Source organism: Dunckerocampus dactyliophorus, chromosome 18 (assembly GCF_027744805.1).
Source record: "Dunckerocampus dactyliophorus isolate RoL2022-P2 chromosome 18, RoL_Ddac_1.1, whole genome shotgun sequence".
In the NCBI taxonomy this organism is placed as follows: Eukaryota; Metazoa; Chordata; class Actinopteri; order Syngnathiformes; family Syngnathidae; genus Dunckerocampus; species Dunckerocampus dactyliophorus.
In genome coordinates, this window is record NC_072836.1 from 10,525,379 (window position 1) to 10,544,712 (window position 19,334).

General features: G+C 41.4%; 1 protein-coding gene across 3 annotated transcripts in view; it reads left to right on the plus strand.

Moving 5' to 3' along the window:
* The window catches only part of LOC129170837 (septin-9-like), a 79,143-nt gene that overhangs the window by 12,805 nt on the left and 47,004 nt on the right, over positions 1–19,334 (plus strand). Inside the window, exon 1 of one of the 3 annotated variants that reach the window (XM_054758905.1) lies at positions 3,049–3,434. The exons of 1 other annotated variant lie outside the window; for it this stretch is intronic. In XM_054758905.1, the coding sequence (XP_054614880.1) occupies positions 3,413–3,434 (22 nt within the window). In that variant the 5' untranslated portion in view covers positions 3,049–3,412. Of the gene's footprint in view, positions 1–3,048; positions 3,435–16,941; positions 17,269–19,334 lie in introns of those variants that run through there. One more of the 3 variants, XM_054758903.1, reaches the window with a different exon arrangement.

Here is a 19,334-nt window from a genome sequence, read left to right on the forward strand (position 1 = left end):
GTGGAATAGAACCTCCGCCAAGGCCTGATTGTTTACAAAAGTGAAGAAAATGTGCAGAGTTGTAGCTGCACCTTTATCCAGATCCTCACCAAGGAGTCCTTCCTTGGCTCATGCAAGTTTTTTGTCGTATTCGGTGTCTAATCCTGCTAATTGTATTTGTCTTATTGTAGTTATTGCTAATGTTGTTTCACTACTGTCAACATGAGCCTGGGGTGTCCCAAGATTTTTGCACAGTAGCGTGGAATAATACACACGCACTCAATGCGCACGTTCAGAGGAGGCGTGTGTTGCACAAGATGCCTGCGTTAGTGCGTTTGATGTCTCTACGTGACCTCTGATCCCGCAGCGTGTGAGGGGGTATGCAAAAGGTCAAGGGTCATCTGTGTTTCCTGAGCACAGAGACGGGTTGTTCACTCCCTCTCTTTTGTTGGTAGGTTCTTAAAAAGAGCAGAGCGCTCCTGTCACTTAGAGGATCTTTGCATTTTATCCTTAAAAACAGCAGCGTCCTCCTGTCATATAGCGGAGCAGCGTTACAAAAAGTCTAGCACTCCTGACTTCTGGGGGATGTTTGATGTTTTGGCCGTGGGTCCTAAAAAACAACAGCGCTTCTGACATATAGACGATCTTTGCCAGGTTTTTTTGTGGTAGGTCCTCAAAAACAGCAGAGCAGCAGATTCTCTGTTTCACAAAAACATTTTTGTGCTTTTTTTTATGAATGCTGTTACAGGCTGAGCCTGGCCCTTTAAGAAGAATTGCATTGTGGGAAGTTGAGTGTCTATCTCTTCCCTCTCTCTCTGTTTGCACTCACTCATTGTTTTCTGCGTCCTGATTGGCTGTAGACCATTGTCAATCAATCTTCTTTGTGCCGTCCTGCCATGTCTCCTGTGTCATCGCTAGCTTGCTTGCTTGCTAGCTTGTAAATTAATCTTTGGTTCGAAGAAGGGCAACAATACGTTTTAACAAGGATACAAAAACGCTACACTACAGGCGCCAGGACGAAAAGGCACGGTCACGGGAGTGAAATACACGTGAGCGACTTAATAATTTCTTGTGTCCGACCGGTAGGCTGACCATTAAAATTCAAATGAAGGTTTGAACTTTTTTGAGAGTGTTTAAACAAGAGAGAAATGTGAGAAAACGTTATTGCCTGTCTGAGAAAAGTGTATAACGTGTATGGGGAGGGGTTTTACAGCCTTAAAACATACATAATCATTGTCAAAAATGAAGTTGGCTACTTCGCGGATTTCACTTATTGCGGGCTGTTTTGGGAACCTATCCCCTGCGATAAACGAGGGAACACTAGAGGATTTTTGACAAGTTTTGTCAGTAAGTCCTTACAAAAAAGCAGAGAATTCCTGACATATGGAGCATTTTTGCCATGTTTTTGTAGTAGGTCCTCATAAACAGGAGAATGCGTTTGTCTTATAGAGGATCTTTGATGAGTGTTCAATTGCAATAAGCCCTCACAAACAGCAGAGTGGTCCTGCCATATGGAGGATCTTTGACAACTGTTTGTATTGCAGCGCTCCTGACATATGAGGATCTTTGACAGGATTTGTTGTAGGTTTTCAAAAACAGCAGTGCAATTCTGTCATGTAGAGGATCCCTGACAAGTTTTTTTTAGTACGTCCTCAAAAACAACAGAGTGCTTCTGTCATACAGAGGATCTTTGACAAGGTTTTTGTCATAGGTCCTCAAAATCAGCAAGGTGCATCTGTCATATTGTGAATAGTGTCTTTTGCAGGGCCCTTTGACATATAGAGGATCTTTGAAAGGACTTTGTTGTGGGTTCTAAACAAAGAGCAGTGTGATTCTGTCATATAGATGATTCTTTTGAGAAAGTTTTTGCAGTAGGCCATTAAAAACAGCATAGTGTTCCTGACATATAGAGGATTTTTGCCAAGTGTTTTGTAGTAGAGGACTTCTGTCATATAGAGGACCTTTGACTAGCGTATTTTTTTTTTTTTTGCAGCCCTCCTGACATGTTTTTGTTGTAGGTTCTCAAAAACAGTAGAGCATTTGTGGCTCATGTTCCCACAAACCTCAGACGGACCTTCAGTGCTATTTATTTCTATTTATTCATTATGTATCGTGTAAAACTAAGACAGGAACAACATCAAATTAAAAGCACTAAATAAATACAGACCCACCGTCCACCCGCACAAGCCTGGAGTTTGTTTTTCCAGAGAGAAGATTATACCCTCGCTGTTTGATGTGTGTGGTAACAGTCGATGTGCTAGCTGAGGTTGTGCGCCAAACAAATATGTACATTAGCGCTCAATAACGTCATCCAAACTTACCTTTATACAGTCCCACTTAGTACCTTCGGACCAAATATGAGGTGCAAGAATAACAGGAAAAATGCAGTATAGTAGTCCATACGAATGCTAGCTTTCGCGTGGGAGAAAGTTAGCACACGCACACAACTACAGTGAGTTCAAAGGTCGTTGGACAAAGTTGGGATGGGAAACACAATGAAATAAAACAACATTAACATGCAAAAACTGTGGGTTTTCTGAGAGGCGGGATACACCCCAGCCAATCGCACGGCACATTTTGACAAACATAGACAGGTCCAGATCCGGTGGTTGGGGACCCCTGATATAGAGGATCTTTGACAAGTGTATTTCTGCAGCGCTCCTGGCATATGAGGATGTTTTTATGAGGAAGTTTTTCGTAGTAGGTACTAGTAGGTAGTAGGTCCTCAAAAACAGGACAGCTCTCCTGACATATAGAGGATCATTGACAACATATTTGTAGTAGGTCCTCAAAAACAGCAGCGTGCTTCTGTCATAAGTGGCTCTTTGACAAGCAATTTTTTGCAGTGCATCCTTTTAGAATCTTTGATGAATGTTTTTGCAGTAGTTCCTTAAAAACAGGAGAGCGCTCCTGCCTTATAGAGGATCTTTGACGCATTTTTACAGGAAGTCAGCAGCGCGGCGCTCCTGTTACATAGACAACCTTTGTCTGTAAACAGAGCCGGCCTAGCCTTTGCAAACTTTATCCTCCGTGCTTCCGTCCTTTATTGTTTTCACGCGTCCCACAAGCAGAGCTGAATGGATTCATCACAGGGAAGTGTCATTTGAGGGAAGGGCCTTTCTCAAGTGAGCTGAACCAAAATAGCTTGTGTCACATGTGAATGTCTCCACTAGATAGCACAATGCCGCTACAGTCTTCTGGAGACCGCAGGCTGCAACATATGACCTGCACATGGCCATGGCGTCATTGCGCGCTCATTAGCGAGACACACTGAAGGAATCAAAGCAGGGAGGAGAGGAGGAGAGGCAGCAGAGGGAGGAAGTGAAGTCCAAAAAAAGACAGACAGGGAGGGAGAAAGAGAGGGAGAGAGAGAGAGAGAGTGCCGAGCCAAAGTGCAGACGCTACATGTGGCGCTGGAGGGAGTGATCTGGTTATGGAGGGGGACAAATTCTCAGGTAAGACACGCTCACGGGACACATGTGTTTCTTCAATAAGTGTCTCTTCAATCAGCTCTTTCATAGAATGTCTTTTTGTAGAGCAGCCTGCCTCCACTTCGCTCTCCTTGGTGTTTTCCACTCTCCCATTCTGTCCTCTTTGCTGACTGCATGCTTTCTTTTGGGGGGGGGGGTTACAGCTTTGGAGTTGTTATCTCCACAAGCTGGTGCTCACACATTATCTTGCCCTCAATTTAAAGTCGTAGCGTCACAGACAAACTACGTCTTGTTTGGTGTCAAAACAGGAAAGCGCTGAGAGCGTTTGAACACTACTACTCTTGTCCCTCGTGGCTCTGTCGCTCTTTTCGGAGGACAGGATGTAGAATGTAGCCTGCAAGGATTGCAAAACGTAGACTCGGTCTGTGTGAGCGTGTAATGCTGAAGTCATCAGTGAGTCATCAACAGGAATATATGGAAGCAGTGCATCCATTTAATAATAATAACAATATCTTAAGATTCTAATTCAATTAAAAATAATACAATTTAATTCCTGGGGCGATCATAAATAAATCAATTCATCACACACTAAATGAAAATGAACTGGATAATTTTGCCGGCCTCAGTATATTGTGGCCACGTGCATGTCTGTCTGTCTTCCTTGTCTCTCGACTCCAAACAGGCAGACTGTGTACATTGCTTTCAGCACCGTAGAACAACGGCGTGGACGGAGTGAGCCCTTTTCTCAGTCATACAGTTTCTTTGTCTCAGTGGGTGGAGGCGGGGTCGCTAGCATCCACACAGAGTGTAGCCTCATGAGGAGCAATGTGAGGTAACATAGTAGAAATTAAATTAGTAGATTGTAACACATTGTCACATATATTTTAGACTTTTTTTCAAGCAATGTTAAAATCTTGTCTCGCAGACCCAATCTTGTGTATTGTGTCGTCTCGTGAAGTGTCCCGTGACACCTAGGCCTGTCCCAGAAATCTATAAATCAATGAATCGCACGATGAATAGAAATTAAGTCGATCATTTTGCCGGCCTCGATAAATTGACATGTGCGCGTGTGTTTGTTTTCCTCCTCTCTGTCTACGAAGTAGTTTGGATGACAAGAGGTTTCACTCTGTGCATCGGGTCTCAACACCAGGGTGCGTTGGTTCCAAAGCGGAATGAACGGAGTGAGTGAGCCCTCCTGTTAGTTAGTCAGTGTCACACAACAGCAGCACTGTTGCCATTTTGTCAATTTTGTCCCTAAATCTGTTGACAGTCCGAAACCTCTTGGCGACATATTTTCTCAAAAGCTACTAGCGACATTTTCTGTCATCGTTGGAGAGTTTTCTGGTATTTGGGGACTTAAAAGTGGAAGCACGTCTTGTTTTGCAGTTTGTGTTTTCACTGAGCAGCAGCGGGTGATGCTGAGAGGTCCTCCCTGCCCCGAAGCATTCATAAGCGGTCAGTGCAGTGTCAGCTCTGAGAGCATAGTGGAGCTCCACGCATCCATGAAGGGGAGGATCTCGCCCTGTTTTACAGAGCGGGATCCAAAACGTAAATGCTTCTTAATCTTCCTTAAATTACTACTCATTACACTCAAGCCTCATTCAGACTCGGCCACTTACCTGTCAGTGTGTCAGAACGTGTGATGTCCTAACTGCAAGATAAAATGTGGAGGTTGGAGGCGAGTCCGGGTGTAATTATTATGCTGTCTAGACTTTGAGAGGCGCTGGCCGAGATAAAATATTTTAAGTGTTTTATTTAGATGAAGTGATGGCCAATTTTAAATTAACATACTAAGAATCAAGTTTCTTTGTAGTTCTAAATGTAATACTGGTGTTTTTATTCACTTTTTTGTCTCTGCAGCATGCAGCATCTGTTGCATCATATGCAAATAATATACAAATTAGCTGATGACATCATCTAGCGACTTCTACGACAGCCAATAGCTACATTTCTTACTGAGGAGTGGGCAACAGTGAGTAGCAGCACTCTGTGTGCACTTGCTAGCTGTGTGTGTCGTCTGCTCCACGATCGAATACTTTCTTTGTGCCTGTTGTGTATAAAACACGATCTGATGTCAATTTCAGCCCGTTTGCGCATCGTTATTTTGTGGCTGAAAAGGTTTGTGACGAAACATAATACAAAACGGTGGAACTTACTTCCGCTGCCGTGAATCCCGAGGTATAACACCTCGTTTTGCACCCAACGCATTTTGCTGCATTGAAAACATACTTTGACCAAACTTCGACAAAATGTTCCACCCCATTAAACGTAAACATCGTATTTCACACACAATGTTGCTATAAATGAATCAAGGAAGTGGATATGCAAATGAGCGTTTGCATTGACACACAATGTGAACATCAATTTTGGCTAAAAGAGACTGAGTCCATTTTATGTTCATTGGGGTTTTTCTGTCTTTTTTGTTTGTTTAATTTATTATGTTGTTTGTTTGTTTAATTTATTTGTAAAATCTTGACTAGTAATAGCATTCCAATTACATTGTGAAATACTCTAAATGAAAGTTGCTTGTGATACGGTGTACTGGCATTATTATGCCATATATTATCATGACGTTAATGAAAATATGGTCTCAAAATAATATTTTTATCGGCAGTAATTTGTGGGACAGTTATCGTCAAGAAAAATGTGTCATTGTGACAGGCCTATTGACACACCTGTATAAAAGTAACAATAATACTATTATACAGTACATAAAATACATATCAACACATACAAATTATTGAAATGTGCTGCTCATTATAATTTAAATAATTGCGCCTTTGCAAAGCCATTTTTGATTGACACTGAAGAGATATTTTACCGAGAGGTGTCGAGTAATACAAATGACAAACAAAATATAATAAATGATATAATATGATAAATATAAATTATGGGCCATGACTGAACTTGAGTTTGATCACGCAAACATGCATTTAATTCAGGGCTAGAGAACACTTTACAATAAGGTACACTAAATTACAGTAGTTAAGGAGGAACAAACCTACCTAACCCTAACCTTACCCTAACCGCTACTCATTAGTTCCTCAGTAACTACTTTAAATTTATGTGCCTTAGTTCCTCCTCCTACTCTACTCATTAGTTCCTCATTAGTTCTTCATTAGTTCCTCAGTAACTACTTTAAATTTATGTGCCTTAGTTCCTCCTCCTACTCTACTCATTAGTTCCTCATTAGTTCTTCATTAGTTCCTCAGTAACTCGTCTAAATTGACATGCCTTAGTCATTAGTTCCTCATTAGTTCTTCATTAGTTCCTCAGTAACTAGTCTAAATTTACATGCCTGAGTCATTAGTTCCTCCTTAGTTCTTCTTTAGGTCTTCATTAGTTTCTCAGTAACTACTCATTAGATTTTCATTAGTTCCTCTGTAACTAGTCTAAATTTACGTGCCTTAGTCATTATTTCCTCCTGAGTTCTTCATTAGTTCTTCATTAGTTTCTCAGTCACTACTCATTAGTTCCTCATTAGTTCTTCATTAGGTCTTCATTAGTTCTTCGTTAGTTTCTCAGTAACTACTCATTAGTTCTTCATTAGTTCCTCGGTAACTAGGTCTAAATTTACGTGCCTTAGTCATTAGTTCCTTCTTAGTTCTTCATTAGTTTCTCCATAACTACTCATTAGTTCCTCCTTAGTTCTTCATTAGTTCTTCATTAGTTTCTCAGTAACTACTCATTAGTTCCTCATTAGTTCTTCATTAGGTCTTCATTAGTTCTTCATTAGTTTCTCAGTAACTACTCATTAGTTCTTCATTAGTTCCTCAGTAACTAGGTCTAAATTTACGTGCCTTAGTAATTAGTTCCTCCTTAGTTCTTCATTAGTTTCTCCATAACTACTCATTAGTTCCTCCTTAGTTCTTCATTAGTTCTCCATTAGTTCTTCATTAGTTTGTCAGTAACTACTCATTAGTCCCTCATTAGTTCTTCATTAGTTCCTCAGTAACTAGTCTAAATTTATGTGTCTTAGCCATTAGTTCCTCCTTAGTTCTTCATTAGTTCCTTAGTAACTACTGTATTTTTGTGTACCTTATTGTAAAGTGTGACCCAGGGGTATCCAAAGTGCGGCCTGGGGCCATTTTTGGACCGCATCTCATTTTTTCTTGACATCTTCTGAAAATGTAATTAATTCATTATTAATATGCTATATTATTAGATATGACAGTAATACCACTTTGCGTTGTCACCTATAACAGAAAAGCTTAAATGTCAGTGTTTTTCTCCAATTGTTTAGTACATATTAGCACACATTGGATTGGTTTTAGCATCTTTAATGTCCAAAATTGCATCAAAATGGCGCCCCCGCATCCAAGATTGTTGTACACAATAAAAAGTTTGGACACCTCTGATTTAATATTACATTTAATAACACATATCCTATTCTTCTCCTTGACGTGTAGCCAAATAAGCTAATATCCGAGTATGGAGTGTCCAGTGTGTGTATGTTTGTGCTGCATGTGTGTGAATGTCTACAGTATGCATCCATGCATTCAGCTGTTGACGTCAATGTCTTGGTGTCTGGCTTCTTGTGTTTTATTTCAAGCAGCTATAATCGACACTGTCACTTCCTAGAGAGCCTCCATTCCATCGAACGGAGCCAGATACTTTTCCCCAGGAGTTGACGGAGATGAAAAAAACAGAAGAGATGATTTATTTCTCCACATGGGCATACATGTGACCCCAAATGACTGCTCCAAGTTATAGAATGCGGCGATGATATGTCAGCCTTGTGTCCACAAATTTCCATCCCATGAAGTTACTCCTTTTGGCAAATCATCATAAGATAGTGTAGAATATTATTTTACCATATCTTCAAGCGCACATGCTCTTTAAATACCTAGACAATGATTGATTAGGCTTCATTGTTTATCCTCTCTTTTTCTCTCTTCTTCCCTTGGCCAAAATCACTTCCCGCTAATCTGCTCCCCCCCAGTAGAAGTGATGTGCAGAGCCTGCTTTGTTTCCACATGAGTCCACAGCTAGATGAGCTGTCCTATTCATTGCACAGTCACAGTGAGGTCAGCTACTGACACATTCACAAGGTCAAGTGTCACGCTCGTGATGAGGGAAAATGAGTTGGACACATTTCGTAGGTATTAAAGTGGAACTCTGAGCGGCTCGGTTACGTTTGTGCTTTCTTCAGAGTAAATGTAATTTAAAAGACATTTTCTTCTTCTTCTTCCTATCATTTTTATTATTATTAATACAATTATTATTAATATAATGTTGTAATATAGGCCCATACCCCTGCCACCCTGAAGAGGATAAGCGGCATAGAAGATGGATGGATGAAGGTTGTCATAATATCATTATTATTAACAATATTATAACAATCATTATTATTATTATTATACTAATCAATGCAGCACTACAGTAGTTTAAATTTTCATGGTTTCAAAGTAGTTCTAGTAGTAGTAGTAGTAGTAGTTCTAGTAGTAGCTGCTGTCAATGCTGTTACAGTAGTAGTAGTAGAAGTAGTACCAGTAGTAATAGCATTTTTAGAGGTTGTAGTAGTAGGAGTAGGTGTAGAAGTTCTCATACTAGTGGTAGTAGCCGTAGTAGTAGGTCTGATTATTATGTGGATTTGGGGTAGTTACGGGTGTTGTAGTAATAGTAGTTAAAGCAGTTGTAGTAGTGATGGTGGTGGTGGCAGTTGTAGTTGGTGCGGTTCTAGTAGTTGTAGTTGCATTCCTAGAGGTTGTACTGTAGTAGCAGTTGTAGAAGTTCCCCTAGTTGTTGTAGTATTAGTAGCAGTCGTCGTGGCTCAGTACCAGTACCAGCAGTAGTAGTATTTCTAGAGGTTGTAGCTGTACTTGTAGTAGTAGGAATAGACCTTTTCCTAGTAGTAGTCTTTGTGGTTTTGGTAGTAATCGGGGGAATGGTGCAGTACTAGGTGTTTGTAGTAATATTAGTTCAAACAGTTGTAGTAGTAGTTGGAATAGTGGTGGTGGTAGTAGTAGTAGCTGTAATAGTTTTAGCAGTAGTAGTTGTAGTTCTAGTAGTGACAGTAGTATTGAATGTACTACTTATTGTCGTAGTAGGTGGAAGAGTTCTAGTTGTAGTAGTCTTATTACTCTAGCTGTTCTAGAGGTGGTAGTAGTAATTGTAGGATGAATAGTAGTTCTAGTAGTTGTAATATCTCTAGTTGCAGTCATGATTGTAGTACTCCTTGTAGTAATAGTTGTCATACCTATAGTGGTCCTAGTAATAGGTAGTAAGAGTTCAAGTTGTTGCAGTTAAAACAGTTGTAATATTGTTGGTAGTAGTAGTGGCGGTAGCTGTGGTTATTTTGTTTGTGATTATGATTATGATTATGATTATTAAACCGTGCAGCACTCACTATTGGAGCCAAACGGTTCATATGTAATGATTAGTGTCACCACCAGGCGGGGATGCTGAGTTAAATGCTTTGAAAGTTGTAAAAACCTCCCAACATGTGTTTTATGATATTGTATTTTATTGTTTAAATAGTCATCTCGTTTTTAATATCTCCAAAAATGGCTTTTGGATAAAGCGACACGTGAAATGCACAGCCGTGTTGCTTCCTGGACTCAGTGGATGCGTGTTTTGGTTGTCGCCATGGAAATGTGCTGAACAGAACAATATGTAAGGCCAATGTGGAACCATAATGCTGTCTTGTTACATTGATCAACTCATATGTTATCCAGTGGAGAGGTGGGAAAGAAAGAAGGGGGACTATGGATAATCATCTCCATGTAGGGCGGCTGTGCATGTGGCAACACACAGACGCACACATGCGCACACACACAGACACACACACACACATTTGAGTCATGTTGCCAACAGGTGTTGCATTGAATCAGCGTGCACAGAGCTCCAAAGCAATAGGCTGTGTGCTGCTGTTTAACATTTGGCTTACAAAAACAGCTGCTCTCAATCCAGCTGTACATGTACTCATGCATGATGTACATGTGGGTATTTAGGGCAGTCTGCGGTCATCACTGCAATACTTTCCATTCACATTCACTGCTCACATTTAGCTGAAAGGACAGTGATTTAGTGCATTTGTGCTGCCCTTCACTGGCCATAACGTTAGGTACACCTGCACTATCATATACAGTATATAATACATGTATTATTATTATTATTATTATCAGTAGGTGTTGCAGTAGTTGTATTAATTGTAGTAGCAGTGGTAGCGATGGTAGTTCACATTCATGTAACAGGCGTAATAGTAGTTGTAATAGGAGTAAATATTGTTGAGGTAGTAATTTTCGAATTAAGAGTTGTAATAAGGGTAGTTGTAGTTGGAGCTGTACTTATTACTAGTTCTAGTCGTAGTTCAAATAGTTTTCGCCCTTGTAGCGTCAGCTAGTGGTAGTGGTAATGGTTGTAGCTCTAATAGGTGTACTGTAGTAATGGTAGTAGTTGTTATTGCAGTAGTTGTAGTAGCAGTTAAGAGATTGTAGTAAGTGTTTTGTAGTAGTAGATTACTGTAGTTCTAGTAGTGGTCATAGTGATGGTGGTTGTAATTTTAGTAGTAGTGGTTGTACAGTAGTAATAGTTGTCATGGTCTGTAGTAGTAGTAGTAGTTGTTCTAACATTTCGAGAGGTAGTAGTAGAAGGCGTAATTGTGGTAGTTGTAAATGTTGAAGTAGTGGTTATAGAGGTGGTAGTAGTACTAGTTGTTGAAGTAATAGTGATTGTAGTAGTAGTTGTAATTTCAGTAGTAGTTGTTGTGGTGGTGGTAGTAGTATTTCAAGTAGTAGTAATTGTATGAGGAGAAGGTGTAGTAGTTGTAATTGTGGTAGTACTATTTCTAGCAGTAGTAGTAGTTTTAATTGTTTTTGTAGTCGTAGCAATACTGGTCATTGTAGTATTAGTTGTACTAATTATTAAGGGTGTCACGAGATTAAAACGTGATGAGATTTCTCTTGCAGAAAAAGACAGTGTTGCGATAATAAATAAATGAATCAATCACGCAATAAATGAAAATGAATGCATTAATTTTCCGTATATTTTGCCACGTGCTCGTCTTTCGCCTCCAGACAGGCGGGAGGAAAGTTCACTCTGTGCATCGGTTCAGCACCGAGACGCTTCAAAGAACAACAGCGGTCCGTAGAAGAACGGCGAACAGGGTGAAACCTCTTGTCAGTCATACAGTCGCTTTGGGTGTGGGGGGAGGCGGGGCCACCAGTGTACACACACACACCGCCAAAGAGTGGAGCTTCATGAGGAGCAATGCAAGGTAATAGTGGAAATAGTAGAAATTAGGAGGAAAAAAGATGCTTGCGAAGCCAAATGCCACAGCCCCCCGTGTGGGAATATTAATGAGCAAGGTGAGCCCGTCAACACGGATGAGCCAGTATGCCGGATTTATCCAAAAGTGGGAGCAACATAAAAGGCAACAAAACAAACTTGCCCACCTCAAACATACGACCCAGTTTTCCCATCTGCGAAAAAAATTACACATCGAGACGCAGAGCCTTCGTCCCCATAGTCAACACTCACTGAGACGTTTGGTCGGCAAAGTAAATCTAAATGGAACAGCGCAAAATTGTGTGCGTTCACAGAAAGTCAGCGCAAAAGAAATGCTGCTCTTTAATCCAGTTGAAGAGCCAGCATTTCAAGAAATGCTGCAAACGTTTGACAGTACGAATTGCCTGTGAGAAAATCCATGCCACAAACACAAATTCCACAACTTTACACAGCGAAGGAATTCTTATGATTTATGATTACTATGATTAATTATGATAGACTATCATAACATCAGTGGTCTATTTGGACTAAAAACAATGTTGACAGTAATATCGTTTAGCGTCAGTTTGTGGGACAATAAACACTTCAAAACGCACTTGCATTGTTTTGTGGGGCGGTTAAAATAAAGTTTGTTTGTCCGGTCATATTTTTTCATTGTACTTTTTAAAAAATTGATCCTCATGTATTGTCTCGTCTTGTGAATTGGTTGTTCCGTGCTAATAGGAGTTGTTGTAGTGGTAAAAGTTCTAGTCGTGATGATAGGAGTCCTAATAATAGTAGTTGGCTTGATTTGTAAACAGTATTAGTCATAGTCAAGTAGTGGCAGTCGTAGCTGTGATTGTACTAGTAATAGTATTGGTTGACGTCGTATAAGGTAGTAGTGTTAGAAGTATAGTATCTAATGCTGCTGTCTTTAATACTACTGATTAAAACTAATACTACTATCTTTGTACTTTGCTGTGTTTGTCCTCATGCATTCGTTCATCGTCTGGAGGCAGTTCTTACAGCGTGTTGCCGTGACAGCAAAGAGAAGAAGCACACCTCCAACAACACCGACTGACTCATGGAAGTCATGATTACAGCTTGTGTTCATTTAGGATCAGCTCCTCATTGTCATTAACATTTCTGTGTTGTATTACACAAAAAAACTACTCCAGCGACTGAGGGGGAATATTTTAAGGCAATCTGCTGGTGTCTATTTGTGTGTACGTACTCAATGTGGGTGTGTGCATGCAGTTTGCAACCTGTTGTCGCCCTGTCAGGACTCTATCGCTCCAGCCTGGCAAACATTTATAGAAGATGTTGTCTTTTTCCTGTGGGGAGTGGTGCCGCTGGTCTGTTACACTTGTGCATTCTATCTAGTGGGTGCTCCAATGTGACAGTTGTTCCAGCAGATTGGATTAGCACAGTCTGGGCTTGCAAGGACATGCAGTGGAAGGAAGTGGGCTTGTCACACACTTGTGTCTCTTTGTGTGTCTGTGTGTGTGGTTGTATAATAAGAAGGGTCGTTGCTGGGCTGATTGCATGCATCTGTCCCCCCATGTTCATATTTGTGCACGCATCTGCTGTGTGTGTGCGTGTACTTGCTGTGTGTGTGTGTGTGTGTGTGTGTGTGTGAATGGAATGGAATTGCACTCATGTGTTGGACACATTAGTGGAAATGAGGGTGTGTCCCTGGAGCGGGATTCTCCACATGTCGCCATCTTAATAACACTGTACTGTACTGTAGATCACTTTACTGTAAACTCCAGCAGTGTTACCCATGGCCACACTTTTATTTGGAGGTGCAATCCTGACCCCTGCTGGAGGAAAAATGCCGGACTACTGTCATAACATACTGTCATTGTTCTTGGCAGACACTGTGAGGGCCGGTATTGTTAAAAAAAAATAAAGATAATAATATATAGGGTCATGCATTGCCCTTTACCCTGGATTCAAAGCACAGTCCCCTGTACCAAGTGCTGACGTTGCTACCCACCACACCAATCAGCCACATAAATACCCCTGGGATTTTCTGAAGCTGTGGTGGTGGGTTGCATGGGAGACCGACTGCCGTTGCTGTGTCGGGCCGCTGCTGTGTTGCTGTGGCAGCAAATTAAAAAAAAAATCCTCTCCTTATCTGCCAAGTGCCAACAGAGCAGACTGGTGATTCCGGTGCACGACTTAAAGAGATAAAGAGTAGTGAAATGTTTTTTGACATTTGATATTGATTTTGAGATTTTATTTCAAACTAATTGTGGTCAATATGTAAATAATATTCTATACATGTATCTGCATAGCACAGGGGCGCTCACACATTTCTATCATGGCGTTCATGACGCGAAGCGCAACCATGAAACAATTGACTTTTTTTCTACCTAACTAGCCGCTATGAGCCAATGAATAACTTTTGTTATAGATGTAGGCATATTACCACGCAGTTAGTTGATCCAGTATCATAAAGATGAAACTTGCATTGTCCGTGTGTCCGGACATCTGTTCTCCACTTGCTTTCCCACAGAGGCACAAAAGCAAATCAGGAGGGAGGCTTAATGTCAGCTGCCTGATGTCATATGACATCTACTGTACAAAGTGACGTTTATGATGTGTGTGACACATTGACCCACACTACCTTCACGATCGCCGTAAAGGGCAGCGCTGATATACAGTAGCATTTATGCCCATTCATGCAATGTATTACTTAACATTGTTTTCACGTAACAAAACCCACCTCATTTTTAAGGTGTGGCGACTTTTATTTTGCTGTGGCGGTGGGCCACGATCAATTACCTTCACCTACGATTGCGTGGCCTCCCAGAACAACACCAGCATCATTAAATTTGCGGATGACACTACAGTCATCGGACTGATCACTGGAGGTGTTGAAACATCATACAGAAGAGAGGTGGCGGACCTCATAGCTTGGTGTCGTGCTAACAATCTCCTTCTCAATACAGATAAGACTAAAGAGATGATCATCGACCCAAGAACAAGGGAAAAGGAGCCGCATAGACCCCTGTTTATTGATGAGACCGAGGTGGACTGCAAGACATTTATAAATCTAGAGTCCTACGCAGAACACACAACCTCATCAAGGACAGCACACATCCACAACACTCATTATTCACACTCCTACCGTCAGGCAGACGCTACAGGAGTTTGAAGTCCAGGACCACAAGGCTGGCAAACAGCTTTTACCCACAGGCCATCAGGCTTCTCAACGAAGCACTCACACACGCCGCACACAACACACGCACACACTCATGGCACTTTATTTATTTATTTATTTATTTATTTGTATTAATGTCTCTTCTGTTGTTGTTGCTTAATTTATTGGTATATATGTTTCTTATGTTGTTATTCTTTTTCTTGTGTTTTCTTTCTTTTCTTGGGAGAATGAACAGAATAAGAATTTCATTGCATAGTATAACTGCCTGTTTTACTATGCACATGACAATAAAACTCTTGAATCTCTCTTGAATTACATGTAGCAAAAACCCTGAAGTTTTGTATTGGCTGAAGTGCAGCATGAAAAGTTCCAGCTTGAGGCTTATGTCAACGTTGCCCAGGGTAGCTCCTTTGATATTTATCATTTTTTAAAAAGGCAAAAAAAAGTTTGACATATATTTAAAGACAAATCCTTTTTGTAGTTACATTATTCCTTTGTGCTCTATTTTTCCACTTTTGCTCGTTTTTTCTTGATTTTATTTCTCCGAGAGCCACGTGCCAGAGGTGGACCCTGCACCACACTTTGGACACCCATACCTGTTTTGCCAGGAAAGCGTGGTGTTGCTAGGCCAGGGAGGAGTGTGTCAACTCGTGCTTTGAATACTTTGAATTTGCGCCCCCGTTTGCTAAATGAAGCGAGCATGTCGTTAAATTGTCTACACCAGGGGTCACCAACGTGGTGCCCGCGGGCACCAGGTAGCCCCCCACAACCACATGAGGCGCCCGCAAGCCTGCTTTTCATTCAGGTTTTCAGTTAATAATGTGAGAACACTAGAAAGAAAAGTATTCTGAAACATAAAATGTGAGTTGTGGATACCAGCATTTTGTGAATGTTTTGGTAAAACAAGCATATTTGATCTGTTTGGGTTGAAATAAGGTATGAAAATCATTTCTACAAAAATGAGTAGCTCGTGGCCATTTTCATTTTCTAAAAGTAGCTCTCGCAAGAAAAAACGTTGGTGACCCCTGGTCCACACGAATGTCTTCTACGTATAAGGTGTGATGTAAAGCGGACTTGTGGTTGCCATGATACCGTAAACATCAACATCTCTTCATCACCCCCTCTCTCTATTGCAGTTTTCCATAAACTAATGAATTAATAAATGATGGTAGACTATGGTCTATTATTAGTGAAAACATATTGAATATAGTAATAGTGGCAGTAGTAGCACTTTATGTACTACTAGTAGGTTTAGTACAACTAATTAGTGTATTGGTAGTAGTTGTCGTGGTAGTGGCAGTATTAGAAGTAAGAGTGGTAGTGGTAGTAGTATTTGGGTTGGTGGGAGTGCTTATAATATTTTAAAGAAGTAGATAAAGATGGTAGTACAGTAATTGTAGCAGTTCTAGTAGTAATAGTGGTGGTTGATGCTATTGTACTTTTAGTGTTAATTCAAGTAGTTATAGCAGTATTAGTACAAGTCGTGGTAGTAGTTTTAGTAGAAATAGCAGCGGAAGCAACTGCAGTAGCTGATCTAGTAGTGATTGTAGCATTATTATTTGTTGTTGCAGTTCTGGAGGTGGTAATTGTGGTAGTTCTGTGGGGTTCAAGGTTTTCTTGCCTCGGTCGCCAAGTGCTTGCTCATGTGGGGTTTCAGTTGGTTTCTCTTTTCATTTATGATGAGCGTGATAGACCTACCTCATGTGTAAAGTGCCTTGAGATAACCTTTGCTGTGACTGGTTGTGGTCGTAGTCGTCGTGGTAATAGTTCAAGTAGTTATCAGGGTGGTAGCAGCAGCAGTAAGCAGTGGTGGTATTGGTAGAAGTAGTAGAACACTGCCACCACTGTAAAGTACTGCCACAATAATAAACATATTGTAAATGCATGCTCTGTGTCAGTGCTGTGAATAGCTGATGGAATAGCTGTTGATAGCACCGCCTGCATGTCCTCACCATATTAGTCCATGAAACACACATCTGCCATCAGATGATGATCTTCTTTCTTTGTACGTATTAGACACAGAAGCCGTGAGCCCGGAAGAAAACCTCAGCAACAACATCTGAGTTTGCTCCATCGGCTGACAGCAGTTTAGCCATGTGACTGGGGCCACAGGAAGTGGTTTTGTGAAGACAAAAAGAGAGAGAGATTTCACAGAGGACAGCTGTGGAAGTGGGAGGGAAGTGTGGATGTGTGTGAGGAGGGGGAGGGAAGAACGGGTGGAAAAGAGGAAAAGAATTTGTAAAAAGTGGGAAGAGTTCGAGACTTTAGTTTGGATCTACTACTCTTCTTTTTTTCCCCTCCTCCCCTGTCGGACTCCTAATTTGGGATTTGTTTAAAATCAGGACTGCTCCTCTTGGACGACGTTTCCTTGCTAGGTGAAAGGGAACTCTTGCATGATACAAACACACTTGCCCCCCCCCTAAAAAATGTCTGATTCCACTGTCAACGCTCACTTGGAGGGGATCATATCAGACTTTGAAGGTTAGTTCCTTCCTTTTTCTTCTCGCTCTTTGCTAACCCTGTCATGAGGACAGCTGTAGATGCTTTCCACATGTTTGATTGGATCTCATCTGGAACATCTGAGGGGGCTTTCTTGACATGTGTGCTTGAGCTCGAAAGGCGAGTGGTCTACCTGTGGTTTGAGACGTGTGGTTGCAAATGATATTACGAGCTCCGAGACCCCAGAAAAGGGTGCAATCAGCCTTTTTCTTCACAGGAACCTGCCTTGGAGAAGGGCCATATGGGTGTGCAACAGACCAGAAGGAGGCTGGTACTGCTTTTCGGCTGCGTCTCAATTTGCCCACTTCCATACTGAGCAAATTGAGTGCTTCCACTTATCCACTCAAAATGGTCAGTGTAGCTATGGAAGTGTGAATGAAGACACAGTTTATGTTGTTGGAAAATGTGTTAACGTGGGTAATTGGTAATGTAGTTGTTCACATAGCCTTGCGATTGATTGGTGACCTGCTCCTGCTCTTGCTGTGGCCTCAAACAAAAAAGTGGATGGATGCATGCATGGATGATAGATTGGAGTCCAGTATTTACCCTTATCCGAGACTGTGCCCTTATTTCTGACAGTACAGCGACAACCATGATTGTATTTTGACTTGATTTTCAGTCACGCTGCATAATCACTATTAATTGACTTTATGAATTCAAGTGGTTATATTGGAGTCAAGTAATTACCCTGATTTCCACTTATGGTAATCTTATGTTAATCAAGTTGCAAAATTGCAACATTTCTGAATTTGCTGCTAATACGGTGCCTCATGTAGTTAATACTTTACCCCAAGAGATGGCGGACATCTGTAACTTCAATCTGAGCAACATTTGTGGGTGTGTTTCCATGCAAAGTTTAGGAGTTTATAGACTTTGAAGCCCTGTGTGCGTACAGCAGCGAGTCCGGTCGCCATAACAGTCCACAAGCAGCCCATACTTGCGCCGACGCTTTGTTGAAGTGTGTTCGGGGTGGCAGGACGTGATGGGTTGTCAAAACACAGCTCATGGTGAGGGGGGTAGCGGAAATGCAAAAAACGAGGTGATAGCGGCAGGCAGACGCGGTACTAGACACCTCGGCCACGCTCTGCCATTCCCAAGTATTTCTCCGATGTTTGCTTACTCGAGTTGCACAGTGTTGTTTACAGCCACGTCAAGAAGCTAATTGCTGATGCTGTATCCATTAGCTTCACAACAGATATGTGTTAGATAGATATAGATAGATACTGCGGATGGATGGATGGATGGATGGATGGATGGATGGATGGATGGAAGGATGGATGGATAGATGCGGGGTAGCACACTCAACAAGATGCCGTTCTCGTGACCCTGGCCCCTCTGGCCTTTCCCTTGTTCATCCAATCAGCAGTCATAACGTCTGCAGTGAGTCGGAAATGCACATTTCACACACTTCGGTGCTAAAAAAAATCACTGCGCTCAGCAAGGGGAACCGCAACAAGGAGAATGACGAGCCTCATGTTGCTGCGGAGCTGCGGATTGCCGACCCATGCCCTTGACGGACCAAATGAATATGAACACTAACAGGGTTTGGCCCGCAATATATCAGAAAAAGAGGCAAATAATTATATCGCTGGTTTCCAAAGTCAAAGCTGATGTGTGTGAATATCTTGTTTTGCCTAAAACACAAAAATACAGTCAAAACTGTCTTAGCGGCCACCTTTATAGAACGGCCACCTGCCAATAGCAGCCACTGAAAAATCCCCCGCAGCAAATTTACATGTTATAGACCCTGTGTATAGCAGTCACCTGTCCAACGCGGCCAGCGGCCACCCATTTTGTCTCCCTTGGTCAATATCTGACTGCATATAGCGGCCAAATTACCAACTCAAGTAGAAGCTTCATGCACGAAAAAGTTTCGTTTTTCAATCAATGAAGCCATCGTGTGTAGACTTTAATTACTGAGTCCTAGCTCAGTCACAATCATTCACAAGATCCACACAAACTGTCAGTTGTTCCACATAAAAAAGCCGTCTTCTTTTGAGCTTGCTATTTCCTGGTCAAACATGTAACTTTAAGAGCATTTGCACCAA